Source organism: Protopterus annectens, chromosome 9.part0 (genome assembly GCF_019279795.1).
Source record: "Protopterus annectens isolate FY-2018-M chromosome 9.part0, PAN1.0, whole genome shotgun sequence".
NCBI classification, from domain to species: domain Eukaryota; kingdom Metazoa; phylum Chordata; order Ceratodontiformes; family Protopteridae; genus Protopterus; species Protopterus annectens.
Window position 1 is genome coordinate 1439802198 of NC_056743.1, and position 26369 is coordinate 1439828566.

Genomic DNA, 26369 nt, shown 5'->3' on the forward strand with positions numbered 1-26369 from the left:
CTGCCCAGTCCTGTTATGGTACATGGACAGTTAGATCTTGATGACTGCTATCACCAGTGAAGAAAATGCCGTTTGCATGCCCTTTTGTTTTTTTTTTTTTGGCATAGCAGATATTTCTGAATTTAAGAATGGTGGAAGATGGCTCCTTGCAGGACCAGTGGGGGAGAGTTTCTATTCACAGTCTGTGTGGAGGGGGTAAATTTTGCCTGAAATTATGCATTGAGAATTGACGGGGGCTCTCTTCTTTTAGATGTAGATTCAAGTGTTCCATTGCCTTTTGGGTGTCTCATAGGCAGACGTTCATGTCCACTCCATTTGTTCATTCCCACAGGGAACTTGAGGCCTAATAGAGGTGCATCCCTGTCTTTCACCTGGATTGTTAATATCTTTTTTTGGTTACCTATCAAAACATCTACTCTTCATAACATCTAAACTCAAAATATCAAGACCATAACTTCTAAACTTCAAAACATCTAAAACTCATAACATCGAATCTCAAAACATTGAAAACTACAAAGCAACTATAAATAACATCCCACAAAGTTTTTACTATGTTTATGCAGGGGGGCTAGCCCCCCTGCACCCCCCCCCCACACACACCCCCTGTAAATTAAATATACCAACTTGAAGGTCGCACTACAGTGGGGGAAAAAGTTAATTTCCTAACCCCACTGTAGTGCGATCTTGGAGTTGGTATATTTAATTTACGGGGAGTGGGGGGAGTGCAGGGGGGCTTGCCCTCCTGCATAAACGTAGCAAACAGTGTGTCGGATGTTATTTATAGCTGCTTTGTAGTTTTCTGTTTTGAGATTCGATGTTATGAGTTTTAGATGTTTTGAAGTTTAGATGTTATGGTCTTGATGTTTTGAGTTTAGATGTTATGAAGAGTAGATGTTTTGATAGGTAACCCTATTTTTATTTACTTTTACTTTGTTAGCCGGGGTAGAGCACTGATCCCATTGGACCTATTTTAATCTTATCCTGGGACTTTCCCCACTTTATCAGCTTGGCTTCTTATCCATCTTGCTATATCAAAGGGTGTGTATGCCTGAGTCATCTGCAGTCAGTGGTATCCTTTGCCAAGACTTCTCTAAGGCCTTCCCTTACTCCATCTGGACTGATTATTTCAGACTGAAATGGGCTAAATATTTTAGGTATTCCTCAGAGTTAGTGGCCCAGGCATGAGACAGTAGGGGTATTGTTTGACTTTCATTAGAATCTTGATTTACAAGTGCAGTATTTCAGTTGAAGAGGCTGTAGTTTATAATAGCAGTGCCTAGCCTGGCACAGGCCTCTTCCCATTGCATGCCACCCTTTTCTCTCATGTTCATGTGTCACTGTGTGAGATTCGCCAAATACGACTTCATGAATGCTGATCATTTGTTTACACTGATATATGGACTGACAATATTCAGAGATAGAGTTGGGGGTGCAGAGCTTCCTCCACAGGTTGGCTTCAGGAGAGTAAGACATGGAGGGCCTTCTTTCCTTAGATTAAGCTTCATAGTCTTTGAGTTCCACCTGCTGCACCTGGAATGAGGCCTCTTGTAGGGACATTTTGCAGACTGGAGGCTCCTGCTTTTACTTAAGCCTGGGGAAACCCCTGCAGGGTGATATGTCATCCCAGTGTGGCAGCCTTTCTTAATGCTGCATGCAAGCTTTGAAGCACCCTCATTTGTTGCTGCTACCCTTAGGAGAGCTGACATCATGTATCATTTCTGACAGACTAAAGTAATACCTTTGAGATCCTGTATGTCTATCCCAAGACTGACCTCTGTGACATCAAGAGTGTAGTCTGCATTCCATTCTCCTAGTTCTTTCCTATTTACCTGGCTCACCGTGTATTCCAGTAGGAGCACAGAGACTGCAAAAAAGCTTATTAGTGTGCTACATAAGGGCTTAGTGCCCTCAACAGTCTGTCCTCCTATCTGGCTTCCAAAACCTCCTGGCTGAGAGGGTCTTAATCATTCTAGATGTCCTGTTTGAGTATGGGATCAGGAAGGATAATGCATTTACCATTAGTACTGCTGCTCTTGGTGAAGTGCCACCTTTTTCGGTGTTTATCTTTGGCAGATGCCTAAGCTATGGTAGTAGGCAGTTGGGTTTTGTTCACACTGGAGGGCTTTCACAAGTCTAGGGTCAAGAACAATAATGTATTTACCCCTCAATACTGCTGCTGATGCTCCACTTTTTTGGGTGTTTGTCTTTGACAGATATCCAAGCAATGGAGGTGTTCAGTTGTATGTTCTGGTAGTAATTATTTTAGCTGCAGTCTCCCCCTCTGTGGTATGACCTGGTTAGCCTTTTGCTGAACTGTTCTTATGACAAAAATAGCCCTGATTGATACCTCCCCATTCCACGTAGCTCGATTTCTTGCCAGGGGAGGGGGCTGCTTTCCTCTGGATAACTTTTTGTTCTTCTAGGAGGAAAAGAAGACCCTCCATGCAACCTAAGTCCTTGCTGACATCTATCCTTTTATTTGCAATTTTGTCATAGTCTTAACCTGGTCTTCTCTCCATGGTTCTGCTTCCCTGGAATATAAGGTCGTAGAAGTGGTTCTTTTGGGATCTAAGGAAGTTGGCTCCTGTAGCTTGGGAAGCCTCTTTTTTGTGCCCTCCTCTTTGCTATATTGCTATGCTACTCAGTGAGTTCCAGTGAGAGATGGAAAACAGATCCAGTTTGTACCTCCTGGGCAACAGCAGAGACTGTTCCACTTCTTATGGGGAAGATGTCCTTACCCCTTCTCCATGATCTGATACTTCCTCTCTGATTATCTGGGCTTCAGGGTCTCCCTTCTTTCTCCTTTGGGAGCAGGTGCTGGCCTTCAACGCACTTAATAAGACCTGTTTCTCTTGTCCTGTGAGTGGGCTGCCATAATAGTGAGGAGACTTTGGGCCTAGGAGGCTGTGAGACACAGAATAGTCCAAACCATTAACATTTGCTGGGGGAAGTGAGAAAAGTAGGATGCCTTTGCACCACATCACGGTACCTATATATTTCTTAATGTCTATTATATTTATTAAACAAGAATAAGTTGCAGTTCCATGTGTGTTATGCAGTAAATGACAAAAACTAAGGAGGTTAATGCCATGGGCAGGACTGCATCTCTGGAGCAGATTGAATAAATACATATTCCATAAACCAGTTGCAAAATGTTGAGATGCCTAAAAAAACACACTCCTAATTTATTGGATAGGAATTTAATTGCCTTTCACTGAAGAGTGTTATACCACATAGACAATTTGAACAATCCAGTTAAGTTCTTTAATGTTACATCATTTAATCTGTTATATAAGTGTGCTCCTACTAAAATTGTTGGATGTAGAGAGGGATGCATTCCGTGGTTCTGCAAAAACCTAGAATTCCTAACCAAAGAAAGAGAAATAACATAGAATGCTTGTATAATGAGTGGCCCAGACACAGGACTCCCTGGCAGTGCCTGAGGAGTAAATGCCTGCAGAAATATGACTGGCTAAACAAAAATGACCACATCACTCTGTAAAAACAGAACATAAAACAGTCAGTGAAATTCTGGATGATTCTCAGTATGATGATAAGTAAGGAAGAACATGTCATGGATAACATTGGTATTGTTAATGTTGTTTAACTATTTCTTAATCATTGATAAGTTAACAACACTTTTCTATACAAATGGTATGGCATCTGACGGTTGTGCTAACAAAATTAATGTTTTCAATTTGATCCACTAGTCATGTAGAATATTGCTGTTGAAAGCAAAAAAGCAATGGCATTGCTTCTATGGATGGAAATGCCAGTGGTGTACATTAGAATGACTTGTCCTTCATAGCTTAAGCTCATGACAGTGCTCACAAGTCAGAGGTTACAGAAGATTGCCGTACCAGAAGAGGGGACAAAAGTAAAATCATTCTTATTCTCAAAGAATGTACTGTGCATACAGTGGATAATCAGTGGCCAGTCAGTGTATTTAGATGTGTTGAAAAAAAACTAACAAAAGTTTATATGAAAATCAGATGCTATCTTGAAGAAATGTGGTGTTTTATTATAGACCAAGACTAGATTCCAAAGGGGGGGTCACCAGTGTGATGCCCCTCCACTGGCCCAGTAATAAAGGAGCCTCAATCCTCACCTCTGGCAACAGTGAGGGACGTACACAATGGGAGGATTACAGGTACACACACACACACACACACACACACACACACACACACACACACAGTAAAGTACAATGTCCCTTAAGAGCACATAGATATCACAGTCAGTCTAGGGCTGGTTTCTCCCTCTTTCTGCATATCCCCAATAAAAATCCACACTGGCACAGCTATAGGGTTAAGATCTCAGCTCAGTGGCCAAGCTAAGATCTCTAGCACCCTCTCTGTCCAACCAGTGCTTCATGTCCGTGCACAAGTAGGTGACACACACACACACACACACATACACACACACACACACACACACACACACACACACTTTGAGATCTGATTCATTTACAAACACACACACACACACACACACACACAAACACACTTGGGAAAGGCTGGCACAGGTTTACTAGCTATGCCCCCTTCTGCCCAGACTATAAGGTATACCAGCCACCTTTACTTATCAGCTACTATAAGGCCCTTACAAATGGTGTCCGATCCTACTGTGTAATATTACTATTAATCCAGATGGTAGTCTGACCAAGCAAGGCTTTTGGAGTGGCCTGTACAGCGTCACCAAATACATGTGCAAGTACTTTAAGAGCTTAAATATGTCTCACAAATATCAGCCACAAAGGTTTAAATATATTTAATAATAAATAATAAAGAACAAGACAGTATTCAATAAATCAACACAGTGGCTTCAGAGTTCAGAATAACAGGAAATATTTTAAAACAACATTGCAGGACAGTCTCAAATAAATACAGAAAACATCTAAACTAATCTCTACTATAATCCTATCTATATCTAAGAGATACTATGCCCTGAATCTTACTTTAGACAACACGCAGGCAGAAGTGCTGAATGGATGTTTCTAGATCCAAGACAAGATACAAAATGCAGTCTGTCTCTGAGACAGTTCTTAAATTAATATTACATTTTACTGCTGGGTTAGCCTGGATTATACCACCTTTTTGTCACCTGCCTTCAGTTCCCAGGCTAAGCAGAAACTTAACATCTCTGTATTAAAAATACATATCTCTCAGATGTGCAGCTGCTAGGAAGTCATAGAGCAGTATAACACTTTACATTTTAAACATAGTAAATACTTCTCTCCAAGACAGTAGAAAAAACTTCTAGCTCTGGCCATCCTGTCTTCTTGCTGCATTGAAACTAACTTTTATAGAACACCATAAAGTACTTAATTCCAACGAATTTTCTTGAAGTTTTGTAAGTTAATCTTCTATGTTCCAGCAGGGTATGGTGTGGTTACATTCTTGAAGCTCAGTACATAACTTACACTTCTGGATAAATCTTATCAATATACACAAATGACATAGAATTATTTACAAAATTCCAGATAGCTGGGTTGGCAGTCACAATTCCATCCCCCCCATGAAAACTCAAGCTAGTTTTTCAAGTGACCCTTGAGAAACATTGCTTCAGAGGGTTGAGTCTATATGGGAATACCTTACCCCATTCCCTGTCTTGAGAGCCCATCTGCATTGGCATTGCTAACCCCACTGTGGTGCTGCACTGTTATATCATATGCTTGCAACCCTAGGCTCCACCTTAGTAACTTGGCATTTTGCTGGCTGGCTCTATGTAGCCATGTTAAGGGACTGTGGTCTGTAACTACAGTGAATTTCTTTCCATACAAATAAGGCTAAAGTTTCTGCAGTGCCCACAATATGGCTAGGCATTCCTTTTCTACAGCTGCATAACATTCCTCACTGGGTTGGAGCCTACGACTGAGATATACCACTGGGTGCTCTTCTCCCTCGGAGGGTACCTAGCTAAGTACAACCCCCACCCCATGGTTTGAAGCATCCACCTGCACAACAAAGTCTTTGCTGTAATCTGGACTGGCTAACACAGAGGGTCCTCCCAAAGCTCCTTTAAGCATTTGGAATGCCTGCTGACATGCTGGGGTCCACACTACCTTATCTGGCCTGTTTTTCCTTGTCAGATCTGTGAGGGGAGTAGCTATGGTACTATAATTGGGGATAACCTTTCTGTAGTACCCCGCTGTCCCTAAGAATGCCCTCACCTGCTGTTTGGTAGCAGGGGCAGGCCATGCCTGAATGGCTTCCACTTTGACAGGTTCTGGCCTTATCTTACCACTCCCCACTCTATGTCCCAGGTAGGAGGCTTCTGCCATACCCACCTGACATTTGTTGGGCTTAATGATCAACCCTGCCCGCTGTAGTCTGCCCAGCACCTCCCTGACATGCTGAAGGTGCATTTCTCAGGAATGGCTGTAGATGGCAATATCATCTATGTAAGCAAGGGCAAAATCTCCTGCTCCTGCTAGGATATGATCTGCCAGCCTCTGGAAAGTCACTGGGGCATTTTTCATCCCAGAAGACATCTTTGTGAACTCATACAAGCCAAAAGGAGTCACAAAGGCTGACCTCTCACTAGTATTGGGAGTCAAGGGATCTGCCAGTAACCCTTGGTAAGATCAATGGCGGTAAGATGTTTAGCCTCTCCCAGCTGCTCCAGGGCTTCATCTGTCCTAGGCATGGGGTAAGCATCTGACTCTGTGTGACTATTTAATTTCTTGTAGTCCACATAGAACCTGGTGCTACCATCCTTCTTTGGTACCGGCACCACAGAAGATGCCCAGGGACTGCTGGACTCCTGAATTACCCCTAGTTCCAACATCTCCTGTATCTCCTCCCTCAGAGTTTGTTTGACTCTCTCTCAGGCACCCTATAAGGGGCCTGCTTAATAGGCCTTTGGGGTCCTGTGTCCACATGGTGCTGCACCAGGTGGGTACACCCTGGTTTCCCAGTGAACATGCCCCCATACTGCTGTAACATTGCTCAGATTTCTCAAACTGGGTAGGGGATAGCTGCTGGGACATTGCTAACCCATCCACTGAGGTGTCAGTCCAAGCTGCGCTGAGGAGATCAGTCACCAGATCTCTCTCAGACTCCTCCTGTCATCCAATGCAAATACTCAGCACAAGGTCCAACTTATCATAATAAGGTTTCATAATGTTAACATGGTACAATTTGTGCCCCTACTTCCTGCCTAGCAGTTCTACAATGGAGTTAACATCACTGACCTTCCTTACCACCTTGTAGAGTCCCTCCCAAGCTGCCTGCAGCTTGTTGTGTCTGACAGGAATGAGAACCATTACCTGCTGCCCCAAAACATACTCTCCTGCTCAAGCATTCATGTCATACCAGACCTTTTTCTGCTGTTGGACTTCTGCCATTTTCTCCTGAGCCAAGCTCATGAGTTCCTTGAGGCTTGTCCTGAGGTTTAGGACATATGCCACAACAGACTCCTTATGGGATTCATACTCATCCTCCCACTTATCTCGAATCAGATCTAGAGGTCCCCTCTCCCTATGCCCATGCCAACAACTCAAAGGGTGAAAAACCTGTGGATTCCTGGGGAACCTCTCTGTAAGCAAACAACAGATGGGGCAAATATTTGTCCCAGTCCCTCTTAAACTGGTCTGCAAATGCCTGTAGCATCATCTTGAGTGTAGAGTTTAACCTCTCAACATGACCATTAGTCTGGGGATGGTAAGGGGTGGTCTTTAGGTGCTTCACCCCACAGTACTTCCACAGACAAGCCAGCAGGTCTGACATAAATTAGCACCTCTGTCAGACAGTATTTCTTTTGAGAAATCCACCCTGCTGAAAATTTCTAATAAAGCATTTGCCACTTTTTTCCATCTCAGTGGAGAACAGAGCCACTGCTTCAGGGTGTCTGGTAGCATAATCTACTATCGCTAGGATATACTTTTCCCCTGTGGAACTTGGGGTACTCAGAGACCCCCAGTGTCCATAGCTACCCTCTGAAATGGCTCTTCAAGCACAGACAAAGGCATCAAAGGAGCTTTCACCTTTCCTCTTGCCTTCCCTACCTTTTGGCACAGCTCACAGGTCTCGCATTACCCAGTTACATCTCTGGAAATTCCAGGCCAATAGAATTTCTGCATAATACGTCTCTTCATACATTTTATGCCCATATGACCTGCAAAGGGAATATTGTGGACTATGGCTAGAAGTGCCAGATGGTAAGCTCTGGGCACTACCAACTGCTGTATTCTCTCACCCTCTAGCCCTCCCTCAGGGGTCCACTGTCTACACAGTAACCCTTTGTCCCAGTATACAGATTCCCCCTTCCCTTGAGAATCAAGTGCCTCAGTAGCTACCTCCCTCAAGCCTTGTAATGTAGGGTCTGAGAGCTGAGCCTGTCTCAGCTCTCTCTTTGTAACCCTTCCCAGCTCCCCTTCCACAGGAAGACAGGAAGTCTGGCATCCTCTGACAGTGTTCCCAGCTCCCCTTCCACAGGAAGTCTGGCATCCTCTGACAGCGGTGCCTCACTGTCAGCCTGGGTACTACTACTCACTTCTGCCCTTTCAGTCACTCAGTCCAAAGGAACATCAGTACTCACAAGCAGCTGTGGCTCACCCTCAGTCTCACTGCTACAGGATAGCTTCTTCCCTGAAGTAAGCATGTCACCAGTACTGGCTGCAAGGATGCGGTCTGTCTGGGTCCCTCCCAGGCTACCAAACTCACATGCTTGTCTCCAAGCCTGACTTTGTGTAACTGCATGCACACATGGTACTGCATTATCAAAATGATTCCCTATCAGGACATCTGCAGGGATATCCTCAAACACACCTACTTGCTGGCTTCCTTTTCCACACTCCCAGTCAAGGTGAACCCTCGCCAAAGGTATTTGGAATGTGGTCCCTCCTAAAGCTGTGATGGGAGTAGACTGCTCAGGCAAGTAGTGCTGCTGTGTAACAACTGCATGCTTCACAATGGTTAGGTCAGTGGCTGTGTCTTAGCCATGGCCTCTTTCCCTTCACTAAGATAGGATATAACCACTTGTGGTAGTTTGGTACCATTCTTGTCTCAAGACAACTTACTGCTAGCATTTTGTCATTCTCCCTTACACTCCCACCTTTTGCGCCTCACCTTGCCTCCGTGGACATCTATATGCTACATGCCCCCACTAGTTTGATTTAAAACATTTAACCCTTGGCCTGGACATGGACCTGGACTAGTGGCTTCCCTTCCTACTAGCAGACCCTGTTGGGGCAGTCTGAGCAGCCAACCATGGATTCTCTTAAACCCATGAGCAGCACTGGGTGTCCCTTTCCTGTGCAGTGATGCCCTGCTTGCTAGTTATAGGTCTCCCTTCTTCCCCAACTCATCTGCAGTAGTACATTGTCTATCAGCTAACCAGATTCTCATATTCTCAGGTAAAGTGATAAGGACCTCTTCCCTCACCAAATGGTCTGCCAACCCTTCAAAGGTGGTGACCTGACATCCACTCACCCACCTATGAAAATAAGTGCTTAGTTCAGCAACATATTCACACACACTTTTAATCTGCCTTGTGTCTATCCTCACAACATTTTTTCCTATACACTTCAGATGTTAACTTAAACATTCTAAAAGATGGTTCTTTACAACATTATAATTTAAACAATCAGTATCAGACAGTTCAGAAATTACAGTTACAGTTTTACCATGGAGTAAGGGGGTCAGGAACCATACCCAGCGCCCTTGGTCAGCATTATACTGTTTACATACCCTCTCAAACATATGAATGAAACTATCAATATTATCCCCCTCTATAAATTGTGGAAGAAATTTACTGACCTTTGTTGCTTCTGGGGTTTGGTTACTCCCTTCCCCATTACCTCCATGACTCTGGCAAAGAGTCAGAATCTCCTTTTCATGTTGCCTCTGCCTCTCATTCTCAGCCTCCAGTCGTCACAGTTTCTCAATTTCTTCGGCCTCCAGACATCTCAGTCTCTCCGCTGCCTCTGTTTCAAAACGCTTGTCCTCCAGCTCAAGTTTCTTCAATTCCACGTGGATTTTTAAGTCCTCTGTGGAATGGTTGAGCTGTCCATTTTCTGAGAGTTGTACATCTCCACGGCCAGTCTGATTGTCCTCCTGGTTGCTATTCTGTGATGCAGCTGCGACTAAAGCTGTACTCATGTCTGCTTTAGTCAGGTTGGCATGCACCAGTCCTTTAGCCTGGCACATCTCAGCCAACTGGCTCCTTGTCAGCTTGTCATACTCCTCTGCTGACATGATTGCCTGCTCTCCCTGACTAACTAATCTAACAAAAAAATAAAACAATTGTGACATGAACTGTGAATGTTCACTGTATGGCTGATTAAGAGCACAGACACCTTCAGTGACCCACTGTACACAGGCTACAGGAATTCAATATCCACACCACTTCAAGCCAATTAATATATGATGTGGCTGTCTCACCACTGTCAACCAATTAGTATGTGGTGTGGACATCCCACCATTGCCACCAATTAATATGTGATGCCACTGCACTGGCCCAGTAATCAAGGAGCCTCAGTGTTTACCACTGGCAACAGTGAGAGACATACATAATGGGAGGATTACAAGTACACGCACAGTAAAGTACAATTTCTCTTAAGAGCACACAGAAATCACAGTCAGTTGGGGGCTGGTTTCTCCCTCTTTCTCCATATCCCCAGTAAGACTCCCCACTGGCACAGTTGTAGGGTTAAGATCTCAGCTGAGTGGCCAAGCTAAGACCTCCAGCACCCTCTCTGTCCAACCAGTGCTTCATGTCCTTGCACAAGTAGCTGACACCTTGAGATTTGATTGATATACAAACACACACACACGCACACATGCACACCTGGGAAAGGCTGGCACAGGTTTACTATCTATGACCCCTTCTCTACAAACTGTAAGGTAGTACCAGCTGCCACCAGCCACCCTTACTTATCAGCTACTTTAAGGCCCTTACAAAGTGTGTGTAATGTTACTATTAATCCAAATGGTAGTCTGACCAAGCAAGGCTATATGAGTGGCCTGTACAGTGTCACCAAATACATATGCAAGTACCCTAAGAGCTTAAATATGTCTCACAAATATCAGCCACAAAGACAGGTTTAAATATATTTAATAATAAATAATAAAAAGAGCAAGACAATACTCAGTAAATCAACACAGTGGCTTCAGAGTTAAGAATCACAGGAAATATTTTACAAAAGCATTACAGGACAGTCTCAAATAAATACAGAAAACATCTAAACTAATCTTCCCTATATTCCTATCTATATCTAAGGGATACTATGCCCTGAATCTTACTTACAGACAACACGTAGATAGAAGTGCTGAATGGATGTTTCTAGGTCCAAGACACGATACAAAATGCAGTCTCTCTCTCTGACAGAGTTCTTAAATTAATAGTACATAACATACATTTCTGTATAAATCATATCAATGTTCACAAATGACATAGAATTATTTACAAAATTCCAGATAGCTCGGCTGGCAGTGTCACAACTTGCACACCCACCACAGTGAGAATGTGCAGTAATACATTGAAATAATGTACAATAAGAAGCCGCTGAACTCGATTTCTGCAAGACATTCAGTATGGTGGGCCATGTCCTGCTGAGATAGAATCTAGAGGCTCTAGGTTTTACAGCTGTAGCACTCTGATGAAAGGAGAGTTACTTGAGTAATTGTGCATAATCTTTTATATATCAGGTACATTATCTAAAGACAGAAGTACCACAAGGGTCCTTCCTGGGACTTTACCATAATTTGTGAACAATTAAAAGTGAAAACTGCACAGTAGTGATTGTACTTTGTTTCAGTATGATGATGACTCCATGAGTGTGGTGCAGCTGACAAATGGTCTTTGACATTGAGACCTCAGGATGGGTCTAAGTTGTGTATTTATAGTTCAACCACAGCAGATCAGTCATAATTGAAAAGAAAACAAAATGTACTTATTTTGTCAAACAGCAGGCAGAAGACAATTTACCCTTTCCACATGTCAGGATTGTGGATTTTCTGGACCTGTAGAGATGATTCCTAGCAGGTAATATTTAGGCTTTTTTATTAGCTCAAACCTTACCTGTAAAGTGTGTGTAACTGCTGCAATGAATAACATTGACCAGAAACCAGGTGATGATCTTTGTATCTCACTGCTGCAATCCTAACTGATGGGATTTCATGCCATGGAAGCCCTTGGTCAACCCGACTTCCAGAGAATTTCCCCCTCTTCTGCAGATCCCCTGACTGATATCAAGCCATTCAGGTGTAAAGAGAGTCAGCTGGTGCCATAATCCAGTTCTTTCTTGCCATCTGAGCCCAAAGCAGGGTGCTTGTCAGTGAGTCAGTTGGTCCGCACCTGGGGAAAGTAGACCTGTAAAGCTAAGTACCCCATTAGGAAAGTTTTCATATGTTTCTTGACTAATTTCAGAGAAAGTCAATAACTGTCTCCTCTGTTGCAATGACATACCACACCAAGACTTTCATTCTTTTTGTGTAACTTGTTTTGGTCCAGAATATGACATAACTTACTCTTGGTTCTGTGCTCACTTTAATAGTAGGACTGTCAAGTGTAGGGCTGAGATTTTAGCGAGTTTTTGAGGCCTTCTTGTACCATGCCATCCACCAGTCGGACTGAGGTTGATCTCCCTAGGCATAAGAAAGAGAAGCATCCAAAACACAGAGTACTGAGTGACACTTGTTTGCCTCCAGCAGTTGACCCAGGCTTGTTACTGTCAAAGAAGGAGAGATTCTTTTGCAGTTCCCTCCAACTGTCGAGACCAGTTTAGAGTCTAGTATGCTGCCGGGTCCCTCTACTTCTGCACAAGCCAAAGGACTAAGCTCGTTGCTTGGGTCTGGAGCTGCATCCCAGGTTCAGGCTTCCGAAGACCATTTACAAACTGTCAAAGGGAAGACTGGAGTCTCCTGCCATCAGAAGATCGCCTTTGTTCACAGTTCTCAAGATTCAGCTATTCTGTCTGCACCCTGGCCCTAGCGCTGACATCACCCTTATGCCAAAGCCTAAGGGCTTACATAAAAAAGCTGTATTCAGCTTGTTCCAGCTGAGGCTTGCCACCTACCACTCCCAAACTCTGGCCTATCTACAGGACCTAGTTAGGTTGGCTGAGGATTTGATTACCACAGTCAGATCCAGATGCCTTTCTCTCCCAGGTTCTGCCGCTGAAACTTCTCCTGAAAAAAGGAAAAGGGACAACCCACCAGGACTCTTCTGATTTCTTGGACTTGGAGGATGACACTGATGAATCCACCTTTGAGGAAGGTTTATTTATTTCTTCCTATGGGGACTGACATTCTGTGGAGAACCTTGCCTCATCCCCCCCCCCCCCCGGACATTTCTTTTGGTGAGACCATGCACACCCTGAGGAAACACTTCAAATAGGAAGCTGAAGATTGTCCACAATCCAAGAAGAGGGTCAGGGAATTCCTAAAACTTTCTGAGCATAAATCTCTTTCTGTCTCTCCAGTCCTAGCGATAATGGACGATTTGTTGGATTCCTTCTTGCAGCCAGACTCTATCCCCTCTGCCCCTTGGAAACTGGACAGATTTTACAGAATTATGTATTCCTGAAGGGGTGACCCTGGGTCCTAAGGGAGCTAAAGTTAGCACATCAAAAAATCCCCTACCATCTGACAAAGTAGAGCCTCAGACAGGTTCGGAAAGAAAGTCTGTACTTCTGCTGCCCTGGTTGTGAGAGCCCTAAATCACCAGTTTCATATGGTCAAGTATTAGGAGATCCTCTTAACTCATTCACTTCAGTGGAGCTCAGGAAGTTTGCACTGTAACTTCCAATGTGCATTGCCTAATCCTTTTGACAGAATCAAATTATGTCCTCAAATTTCAAAGAAATGTTCTTAGCTCTGGAACCATAGGGGTTATGAAATAAGTATAAATGGCAAACCTTTCAGCACAAACTATTTTTACAGTGATAGTATTATGTAGGTTATAGGTCTTAAACTGAATTGTATAAATCACAATAAACACAGCAACTGTTATGTTTGTAATATTTTGTAAATAATTTACAATAGCTCAGTAACCACTCAAGTTACACTCAAGTTACACACATACTGGTAGCAGCATGTTATTCATCCAGCTGAGAACATTCATATGAGTCTAAGGAATTCTGTCTGTGTTACTTGGTTGTTGAGATATTTAGAAAAATGTGAAAATTATATCTATATAAATTAATATAATACAAATGATAGTTAATAATGCTTTACCTGCACTACACAGAGGTCAAATACTAATGCATTTGAGTTTGCCACTGCGTAAGCTTTAAGATGAAATCTTTTAAAACCTTGTACATCACATCAATAATTCCAAAACCATGCTAACATAAACAAGCAATATTTGATGCCTAGAGGTGTCAGTAGAAGTTAACTGCAAATGCACCTGGAGGCGTCACTTGGATGTAATGAGTTAAACCAAATGAGGCAAAAAATGGTGGGGGTTGAAAATAAGGCCCTCTCTAAGGAACTGCAAGATTTAAGATACTTCTCTAAGGTAAATAAGCACTCCTTGCAGTGTGGGTGTGATGCTGTAGAAGCATCCATCAGGGCACAATTTCATGTTCCATTACTAGAAGACATGGCTGGCTTAGGGAGCAGTCCTTCCCTGAAAATGTTAAATCCAGTCTTCTGGGTCCTGTTTTAGACAAAACTTACCTTTTTGGTCCTATGATTGAAGCCAGAAGGAAAGTGAATTTACCCGTCTTTGTCCCAATAAAAGAGGGTGCCTGGAGACGTATCATAGACATGTTAAGACTCAACAGATTCTTGTAGGTACTAAAATCCAAAAAGCTAATCCTTCAAAAGCTGCTGCCCTTGACTTTACCCCAGTGCCTACATGGTAACCCTATGTCTAAAGGACACATACCTCCACATTCCTATAGAAAAAACTCTCAGGGGTTTCTTGAACTTCAGAGCATGTGTGAAGCATTATCAGTTTTGTGCACTGCCCTTTGGCTTGTCTGCTGCACCTACCTAGATGATTGCCTCATTCAAGCAACAAATCTAGAAAAACTCCAAACAGATTTGATTTACACCCAAGAAATCCTGGCATTCCTGGGGGTTCACTATCAATATCCAACAAACTTAGACCATCCCTGCAAACAGGATTGTGTTTCTGGGGGCTTTGTTGGACTACTGTCTACAAAAAGCTTTCCTTCCTCCAGAGAAAGGTACCTTTCTAACTCAGTACTTCCAAAAACTCCTTCACAGGATCCAGCTCACTGCCAGAGAGTTCCTCAGATCGCTAGGCTACATGGCTTCTTATATTCTCGTGATCCCCTTGCTAGACTCCACATGAGGATGGTACAGTGGTACCTCAGAAATGTGTGGTGCCAGCACTCCCAACTCCTCATCTTCAGGGTGAAGCTTCTCCCTTGTCTCAGGAAAGAGTTTGGCTGGTGGGCCATATTCTGCTTCCTCAGTTCAGGCCTCTCTTTCAGGATTATTCCTCACAACCAAGCTTTGACCACAGATGCCCCGGACATAGTTTGGGGAACACACTACAACAACTTACAGACACTGGGCAGATGGGACTCCCAGTTCATAAACAAACAAATCAATCTAAAAGACATTTTGGCAGTCCAGAAAGGTGTAATTGGCTTCAAAGACCAGTGGAAGCCAGTCATACTCCTAGAAAAGACAAACAGTGCCACCATTATGTGGTACATAAACAAGCAGAGGAGACTCACTCCTACCTTCTTTGTTGTCTAGCCATGGATCTTTGGGAAACTGAAAACTCCCTAGGCCTACACCCTAAGGCTCACTACCTACCTGGAGAAAGAAATCAACTGGTGGATCACCTAAGCAAGAGCCTGTCAGACCCTCATGAATGGCAGCTGGAAGTTTTCCTGAGCATAGCCATAGAATGGGGTGTGTCAGGGATGGACCTTTTTGCCACAAAAGAAAACTCCCCCTTGGAAAAGTTTTGTTCAAGGACCAAAAACAAGTCAGCCTGGAGGATGAATGCCTTTTCCTTCCCTTGGACAGGTGTATTCCTCTATGCCTTCTCTCCAGTAACTCTCCAGGGTACTGAGGATAAGGGAGGAAGGGCCACCGGTCATTCTAATAGCCCCAGTCCTGTAATCCTTAGTCTCAGCAAGAAGGAACCATACTTGCTGCCCCACTGAATGGACCTACTGAAACAGAACAAGGGCACTATCATACATCTCAACCTGAACAATCTCAAAGTGACAGCTCAGCTGATATTTTGACCTCCTGGAGGGAAACATCCCTTGAGAAACAGGTCCTAGACATTCTAAAAGAAGTCAGAAGACCTGGTAAAAGAAAATCTTACTCTGCCAAGTGGAAGAGATTTACTATATGGTACAGACAGGAGGGACAGAACACCACTTCAAGCTCAGGATCCTCTGATCCTTTCATACTTATCAGAACTTTTTGACAAATTGTTTTCTTATAACTCTGTTAAAATTCACTTGTCAGCCCTTTCAGCTTATCTACTTTCTTAACCCCCTCTATTGTCCCACCAGCTCAAGAAACAGTTCCTGACAGAGGTTTTTCACATTAGACTCCTGAGAAAACCTCCAGTTCCCCTGTGAAATCTTAGTTTCATTCTGGAGAAGCTCATCCTCTCCTCTTTCAAGCCAGCCTCCTCCACAGACATCAAATTCTTGACCCAGAAGACCGCTTTTGTGCAAGCCATTACATCAGCTAGAAAAGTATGAGAGTTTTGTAGTAATATAGGATCGTAAGAGATTACTAGGCTATCGACATGGAGGTCATTTTAGCCATTTCACCCTGATGTAATACCGTAGAGGTACTAGTCAATACACAAGATTGCATTTAGTGATGACTGCCTATGTCCAGGAGGGTGGTGGGTGCTATCCCCAGTAAGAATTTATGGTGTCCCATCCACTCTTCTAGGTTCCTCTTGAACAGTGTCATAGAGGTGCTCTATTTCACCTCAACTGGTAGCCTGTTCCAAAGACGTGGCAGTCGCTGGGAGATAAATCTGTCCCTCTAGCATGTCCTGTTTTAGTAGTAGGCCATATTTTAGTCCCTGGAATGGGTAGCCCTAGCTGCATTTGATTTACGGATATGCAGTAAGTTCATTAGGTTTGGGTCTTGGGTTGCTCTGTAGGCCAGGCATTAGTTTCCCCTAAGAAGTCTGCACCATAAAGAGTATAGTGACAGGGATTTTAGTCAGTCCATGTAAGGCACATGCTGGAGGCCCTTGATGTTTGTTAGAAACCTCTGAGGTCTCTCTAATTGCTGTAGGTGCTTAGTACAGTACATACCGAATGGGGTGTTGTATTCAGTTATGGGGCAGATATGTGCTGCGTATAGCAGGGTTATAACTTCTTTTACTCTCGAGGCTAATCAAGTGAGCTACATGGAAAGCTTTCCTTACAATGGTAGACACATGGTGGTCGAAGTTAAAGTCACAGTCAACCTGTGATCCCAGGCCCCTTACCACTTCATGGGTACTTAGAGTATTGTTATTGATTTGATAGTGTGAAGGGACATTGTTTGTGCTGAAGGGAATGATGATGTGTTTCTTTGCCTTCAGTTTGAGACCATGACTAATATACCAGTTGCTGGTCTTTGTAAAACCATCCTGGAGTATAGTGACATCATTTAGGGATTCAGTGATTGCACTAGTTTGCAGTTATCTGCAGACTTAGTCAGCCACAACCCTTTAGTTTTGACCTGAACTTCTGAGAAGTATATATCAAACAGTAGGGGGCCCAGCACTGACCCCTGTGGCATCCCACTGGCTACAGGTCTGGTGGTTGATGTGCAATCACCCACTTTGATAATGTGCGTCCAGTTTTTAAGTCAGTTGGCAACCCATCTTACAATGAAGGGGTTTACATTCAGTTTGCTAAGTTTATCAGTAGTGCCTGAAAGTGGGATTGTGTCAAAGGCCTTTGCCAAGTAGAGGTCTGCTGTGTACACAGATTTGCCCTCATCATTGGCCTTGGTCAAACTTTGAAAGAAATCCACCAGGTTTAACAGGCAGGAGCTGCCCTTCACAAAGCTGAATTGGGTAGGATCGAAGGTGTGGAGGTCACCTATGTCTTTACTTATGAGGTCCATAATGATACGTTCCATGGCCTTACAGATGAGGCTGGTTAGGCTTATGGGTCTATTGCTAGGCCACCTTTGTGGAGGAGAATAACTGTCACTGTTTTCCATTCTGCAGGAACAAACCAGTGGTTAGGCTATGATTGAAAAGGGTACTTAGTGGTGATGCTAGTTCATGTTTTAACCTGTTTAGAAGACAGCTTGAGATGTCATCTGGTCCCATAAAGGCTGCATTTTTTGCCTTGGACAGGGCTTTGAGGGCCTGCTGTTCAGATATGTAAGGTACTTATGTGTGTGGAACCTTTCATCATGTTCCACCCTGGCAGTCTTTCTCTAAGGACCAATCCCTCCTTTATGGCTAAAGTGGTTAGAGAGTTTTCTTTGAAACAGACCATACACCTACCTGTATTGTTTCCTAACCCTCAGAATAAGAGGGAAAGATTCCTCTATTCACTGGATGTGCATAGACAACTGCATTACTGTTTGGACAGAACAGTAAGTGGCAAAGTCTGACCATATCTTTGCCTTTAACTGTGTTTTGTTAGAAACTGGTCTCCCCTCAATCTTTGTACTTTGTTTTTCTACAACCACTATGGAAAGTCACCAGAATCTGAAGTCACACTCAACCCAAGCTACAGCTACAGCTACTGTTTTTCTTAAAGGGGTGGCCACTAAGGACATTTTAGAAGCACTGTGCATATCTTCACAAAATATTATCACCTTCCAATCTTCTCCAAGTCCAGACATACGTTTGCCACTGCAGTCTTGCAGGTCATCCTTTCCTCTTCATAAAACTTTCATCCACCCTTTTATCAGCTTTGATAATCATCCCATCAGTTAGGACTGCATCAGTGAAACATGAAGAACATAGTACAGTTGTGTACACTTACTGCAAATGTAGATGTTCAAATGTATTCACTGTTCTGGTATTCTTTCCCTCCCCTCTTCCCAAAGGCTGGAGTTGACATTTTCCTCAATAGATGCAGGTTGCTCCCCCCCACCTCTGTTGGGATTAGGCTCAAGCCTACATTCCGGGGTTTCCTGGGCTGAGGCCTTAACCTTGGGGACCAGGTAGGCAGTCTTTACTGTTGGGGAATGAAATTACTGAGGTTATGGCATCAGCTGACTCCTTTTATACCTGAATGTCTTGATGCTGGTCAGGGCATCTCCCAGCTCCAGGAGGAAGAGGAGGACATTATCTGGTAGTCAGGCCAGACAAGGGCTTTCACGGCCAGAAATCCCATCAGTTAGGACTGCAACAGTGAATATAGTTTATGGTAAGTGTGCACAACCCTACTTTCCTTGTAGGTTGAAGATACAGTTGGCACAAGAAACTTGTTACTCTTAGCCATGCTTGGTATTTCTTCCAGTGTTGCCATCTTGTAGTCTGGTAGGCAAACTCTGGAATAAACTTACTTTAGAATTCTGTACTTTATAGCAGAAGTCCAGTAAGGAAGTCATCACATCTCTGCCAGTTTTTTGTTCATGTTTCAGTAACAGTGCAACTTCCAGCAGTCAGTCCAGACATCAGCAGGTTTGTCTGGGGAACCTTTATCCAATCCTTTAGTTTCCTTGCTGAAGTTTATCATATCTTCCCCCACCTCCATTGTGCTTAGAATCCATGCTCAGGTTGTGTATACAGTGCCCTAAGGTATATCATTTTTGCAGGTGTGATCATCACTGCTGATTCCTCCTCATATGTACCCTCTCCCCTGCTGAACTGTGACCATTGTGTGAATTTGTGCCATGGATATTTGCATTGGACACCTTGTTTGACATTGTTTTTATATTGTTTTCTCTGATGTAGTGAACAGAATACTAAATATAGTAGCCTTCTGTGTAAGCAGAGCAGTGTGTTTGGCTGCCTCCTCTGTGAACAGAGCAGTATGTATAGCTACTGCCTGTGTGAACAGAACAGTCTGTGTAGCCACTGCCTCTGTGAACAGAGCAGTTTGTGTAGCCACCTCCTGCGTGAAGAGAGCAGTGTGTGTAGCCTCTGCCTAGCAGTGTGTGTAGCCACTGCCTCTGTGAAGAGAGCAGTATGGGTAGCTACCTCCTCTGTGAATGGAGCAGTGTGTGTAGCCACCGCCTCTGTGAAGAGAGCACTGCAGGTAGCAACCGGCTCTGTGAAGAGAGCACTGTGAGTAGCCACCTCCTCTGGGAACAGAGCACTGTGGGTAGCCACCTCCTCTGGGAACAGACCACTGAAAAAGTTAAAAGATCTCAAGCCCAGATGACCACTTCCCATGCAACATGCTGCATCAGGGTCACTTGACTCTCTGCAATTGGAAACCTCAACCAGTCTCTTCTAGTAGGTGTGCCCTGTAGGATGCTGAGCTCTCCTTGCTCTAACTTGCCAGTTTGATCAAATCACTGGTGCTGTAAATGGTGCCAGTTTCCAGAGTACCATCTTTGGTTGTGGTTAAATATGCAGTACTGTTTATGTCCAAATGCTGCTGTTCATATTGTCCTTTATCACATCCTGTTTGGATTGTAATGCTTTAATCATTTAAATAAAGAGGGGGGAGATTTAAACAAAGGGTGAAATAAACAGCTTAAGAAATTAATGATTATCCTTTGTTACAGGTGTGAGCGTAAAGTCTGCTGTTGAAAAAAAATGAGGCCTGTTACCAGCAACATGGATGAAGTACTGGGAATCGGTGACACAACTTTAAAAGTCAAGATTATAAAAATAACAGGACTTGCACCAGACTTTAGAGGTTCAAGAGTTTATTTTGTTGAAACTTACAACATGAAGGTTGTTAAAACATTTTAGCTTTCTGTCTCTCTGCTTTGACTTCACACCCTGCAGTACCACTTGCAGCATGACCAATGCCACTGCAGAATGGCTGGCTTTGTGTGAGATGAATAATTTGCACTTTCTGAACATTGTACAGAAGGAAGTTCTAACCAGCTGTGAAGATGTTGGGTATCCCTGAAGTACATCATCGTGTGACTGTGAAAGTTCAGCAGGCATGGGCCTAACCAAGAGTGTTTCCAGTGTACCAAAGTTTATATCCACCTTTTGATAACATTTTACAAATTAATATGTTCAGTGATGTCAGATATCTGAGATTTTCTTTATATTTTCTTATGTGTACTTTGCTCTAAACAAACACTTCATTTGATCAGTTCCTGCATAATTCATTTGAGGGTAATGTAAAATCAAAGGGTTCAGTACAATGGACTATATAACATATTGTCAAGAATTTAGATTTAATTAAAATTATATGCCTGATCCAAAAAAAAGCCAACAGCATTAAATCCTAATTCTAGCTTGGGCTCAAACTTTTAACAGATTGCAGTCTTAGTGTCAAGGTGTCTCTTGACATGTGGAGGTGGGGGTTATGCCCTGCCCACACACTACTGTTTCTAAGTTGTTCTCAGTGTCAAGGTTGCATGACTTTGGAGATGCATGCATTACTTGTTTTCATATGAATTTAAGTATTTCCCTAATATGCAAAGGTATGTGACCTCAAAGTGAGGGTAATTATGATGGGTACAGTCTTTACTGATGTTAGTGATAGGTGCAGAGATGGGTAATATGTTACCTGTTCGGCATTCTGATTTCAAATAGCATGTTGCTTCAATATTTCACAGAAGTTAGGATTTTATTCAGTACACTGTTTCCTTCTCTTTCTTTTGTGAATTTGGTGAAGTTTGCTATCTTTTCTTGTTATAGTCTGTTCTTGTATTCTTTGGTACTAGTAAATGGGATTTTAATGGCCATTGTAGTTTCACTGACTAGTATACTTACATATAAGAAAACTGTGATTTACTGTGTGTACTTTTGCTTTTGCCACATGAAAACAAAAAAAAAAAAAAAAAAAAAAGATCAGAGCTTAAGGAAACTAAATTATATAAAATATAAGAATAAAAAGCTGTTACTCTGTAGTCTTTTTTTCAAATATTCTGATGGCCTGTGATATGTCCACTTGCTTAACAAAGAACATGTTCTTTCACTCCAGTTAATGATATTGAGCTAAGGAGTGGAGCACTAGTTCTCCTTGTTACAGTATCGTGTAACATGCAAAGCATTAAGTGTTTTGTAAGTTTACAACCTGCTCTCCGTTTTTGCCACAGTGGTTGTAATGATTCACAGTTAGCCTGAACTTTGGTATTATTTTAGAGATCATGAGAAATGATGTCACACTGGCTCTGTTTCCTGAATTAGCCAAACATTTATGTGTTCAGTGTATTTGTGATTTTTACTGAGAGTGCATTACCTGCTGCCTGGTCACAACAATGCAGTAATGTTGCAGCTGACCAACTAATACAGTTACTCAGAAGTGAACAAAATATATTGCACTAGGCAGCCATTATAATGTAATTACCATGCAGCAGTTTAACATTTGTTTGTTTTTTTCTTCTTCTTTTGTTCTTGAGGCATTGCCACCATGTAGATGCTTGGTCAGTTTTTAATAAATCATTGTAGTTATGTCAGACTAAAACTGGACCTGACTATTCTTTGGTCATGAAAAATACTGTAAGCCTTCCTAAGCTCGCATAGTAAAGGGATCACTTGACCACTGAAGGCCATGCATATCTAAATAATCACAAATGTAGTTAATTTATTAGTTATAACCAATACATACAATCACATACATATATATTTATACCAGTGTGTCTCCTACTGTTGGTTGAATGCGTTTTGTTAAGGCAGCAATTGTCAGACTTAAATAAGTCTTGTCCAATCACTTCTCATTTTGTTGAACCATGTGTACGTGGTAGTGTGTAGCTGCAAAACATTGGAGAAATGGAGGTTTTTCCTTATTCTTACTGTTATGCGATGACAGTATATTTAAAGAAACGGTGTGCAAGAAGGGGTTTGTCTCTTTCTTATTTTTTTATGTCCTCGTGAAATGAGTTTCATGTGTACACATACGTATTTCTCCCATTTCATTTACTGTACGTTTCTACAGATGTATTGTTTATTTCTTCAGTTAGTGTTTGTTTTTGGACATTTGCCTCTGGTGATGATGACTGGTTGGCTTTAGTGATGAACCCCAACTGATTTTCTTTATCAGCTACAGCAGTTGCTTATGGCAGACTGTCATACTCTGCACCTAGTGTAGATGCATAACATTGGAGGCCATTAGACACATTAACATAACCAGTTCAAGTGTGAATAATTCCCCTGATATCGGTGATCTGGAATGCAGTTTTTATGTGCTGTGAAGTTAAGAAGATGATGACTAACTGAGGTGTATTTTTGATCAAGATATTTTGAAAACTGAACTTGCAAATACTACAATGAAAACTGAGGAATGATGACTAAGCAAGAATTTGGCACAGTGCTGTATAGAAAATGTTAATGTTTATGTACTGTTAAACAGTGCATTGAAAATGTTAGCCATTTTAAAGCAGTAAACATCTGATATGAAGTCTATTGCTCCATATGTAATAGCCAAATTATTCTACAACAGCTGAAGATGTCATTTTCCTTACAATTTGAATATTTTTCATTTATCTGTTAATTTTTTATTTTATCCCCCGAAGCATCTCTTGTACTGTGATACATATAGTAGCATAATTGTACATCTGATTATAGTGTCCCTATTCCTTTTCTTCCCATAAAAATGCACAGTATAGAACAAATATTGAAGATAAAGTTTCCTGTATCACAATGTGTGGGATTAGGAAGTTCCAAAATAGTTATAAAAGTGAAACATTGAAACTATGTTGGGAAACCTGTTTCTAGATTTGTTGGGAGGCAAGCCCCCTTGCACCAATCCCTAATCCAACAGCTTCACTACTTTTTATATTAACACCAAGGTCATACCATCTAAGAGAAAGGGCATGTTCTGTTTAGCACTTATTCTTGATATTATTCTGTTATTTAGCAAACATTTGTATGATGTACCACCATATGTTGCAGTGGGCAGATTTTTGTTTTTTCATTCATTCATTACGCTGCAGTTAGATGTGAGTGATTTCAGCTATTTCTTTTTAATTAATTCTTTTTTAGTAATGGTTATTTTTGCTCAAATAAACTACAAGTAGTGTTTAATGCTAAGTCTGCAATAGACTTTTTATTTTGGCAACAGCAAAGTAGGTAAGCGTCAACAGCTTTTCCTCAGTTTTAAATATTTTATTCTTTGAATTATTTCATTTTAAAAGTTGATTGTCTGACCTACTGTTGTTTGCAGAACTGATGTTACCTATTGAAGAAGTGCCTTTTAACAATTTGTACTTATAATTTTCCTATTATTGTACTGTTATTTGTCACATTATAGTCTAGCCATTTTACTTGTGAACATGGGTATTAATGTAAGACAGAATAAATTTAATTACACCACACAGTAAACTTACATGTGTTCAGAGTGTATTTTTTTACTGGACGTGAACTGCATTAATCACTTCAGTTAAGTCTGATTTTTTGAATAAATATCTTGGTCTGAAGTAGATTTACAAGGGGCAAGTGTTCATGCAGAATGACATCTGCTTAATGCTTTGCTGGCAGTTCTGGTCCTGATATGAAGAGGACGAAGAGGGTGTCAGATGTTACCCTGTGCCCTTGCCTTAATTGCCAACCTGTTGGAGCAGATCTGCATATTGAAACAGTACTGTGAAGAAACTACATATAGTTATACAAACGACATTGTGTACAAGTTCTCTGAAGTTGGCAAAAAGTGTTCCACCCATTATTCAGTTGCTCTGTATATACTGTAAATAATAAACTTATGAACTTGATTCCTGTTCAGCCTTTTACAAAACTGCATTTGACAAGTTTTAAAAGGAACTGTTTTACAGGGAAAACAGCAAAGTTTCCCCAACAGTGTTTGTGGGGGAACTGCACCCAGCTAATTAGTAACAACGTTGAAGTCACTGAATTTTTAAGGTAGGGGGTATTTCTTTTTGCAAAAGTCTGCATCAGTGAAAATGCATTTCAGCCTTTTGTGTATTATCTCACCCTTGACTCTAGTGTAGTTTGATATTTTTTAGTGAGGATGCAAAGAAACTGCATTAAGCCAGGTTAACATTTGTTAACATTTGTACAGTGATAGGAATGAGGCCAACGATTATTAGAACTCTTAGAATATAAACAGAAAACCAAGAACAAGTGAAAAGCACCAATAAAGCAAAGCAGATCCACAACCTGGAAGCTGGCTCTGGAAGCCCAAAATGAAAAGTTGATGAAATGCTGATATTCCTTCTTCCTCAAGGCAGAAAATGAAAGGCTGCAACTTACATAAAACTTTCTTGCTTTAATAACAAACAAAAATCTCCTCAAGCACTTTCGCTCAACCTGGTGCTGAGCTTTTTCAAGATACAATAAAATCAAGCTGGTTGTTCTTTATATACATAGTCAAAACTTGACCAATGATGCAATTAGTAAAAGAGAAGGTCTAATTAACCCTTCAAATTACTTGCTGGTACAAAACCTGCTTGCAGGCAAACCATTACTGAGCACAACTCACTGCAATGTCCAACAAAGTATATGCATAAACTTAATAATCAATTGTTGGTGTACACACAGATTGCCATAAAAATATACAGTGTTAAAAATATACAATATTAAAACTATGCAATGTTAAAACAATATTCAAAAGCCAATACTATACACATACTAGTATATTAAAAATGTTTAAATGTGCTGTTTATTCAGCAGGTTTTGTACCAGCAAGTAATTTGAAGGGTTAATTAGACCTTCTCTTTTACTAATTGAATTATTGGTCAAGTTTTGACTCTGTATATAAAGAACAACCAGCTTGATTTTATTGTATCTTGAAAAAGCTCAGCACCAGGCTGAGTGAAAGCGCTTGAGGAGATTTTTGTTTGTTATTAAAGCAAGAAAGTTTTATATAAGTTGCAGCCTTTCATTTTCTGCCTTGCGGAAGAAGGAATATCAGCATTTCATCAACTTTTCATTTTGGGCTTAAAGAGCCAGCTTCCAGGTTGTGGATCTGCTTAACTCTTAGAATATGTACAATAAGAATATAACTGCCATTTTGTCAACACAGCACCCCATCCCCAACACTGAAATCACATGATTTTTCCAGTGACTAGAAATTCACCGTAGTCTCTGCCAATTACATGGTTCTGACATTCTTCCTCTAAAGAAAATGGTCCTGTAGTGTGACCTGAACTGATTAACAACTTCATTTAACTCTGTTTAACAGAGTAAATGAACTGATCAGTTGTGATCAGCCATGACTCTTGCAAGTGTAAATACAAAATAGGTAGAGAGCTAGATAGACTTAAAATCACCTGTCAGCTAGTATGCTTAAAAGATATTAAGAAATAGAAGTGACTAGAAATGTGGATAATTGGAAAGAATGCCAACTCCACATAAATAGTAACCAGGACTGAACCCTAAAACTGTGAAACAGAATCTTTAGCCATTTAACAACT

General features: G+C 41.7%; 1 protein-coding gene across 1 annotated transcript in view; it reads left to right on the top strand.

The window, feature by feature from the left end:
* Window positions 1-23090, top strand: part of LOC122810697 (death-inducer obliterator 1-like) — a 343657-nt gene extending 320567 nt beyond the window's left edge. The window contains exon 5 of the mRNA XM_044082261.1: window positions 20601-23090. Coding sequence (XP_043938196.1) covers window positions 20601-20606 — 6 coding nt within the window. The 3' untranslated portion in view covers window positions 20607-23090. The remainder of the gene's footprint in view (window positions 1-20600) is intronic.
* The last annotated feature ends 3279 nt before the right edge of the window (window positions 23091-26369 follow it).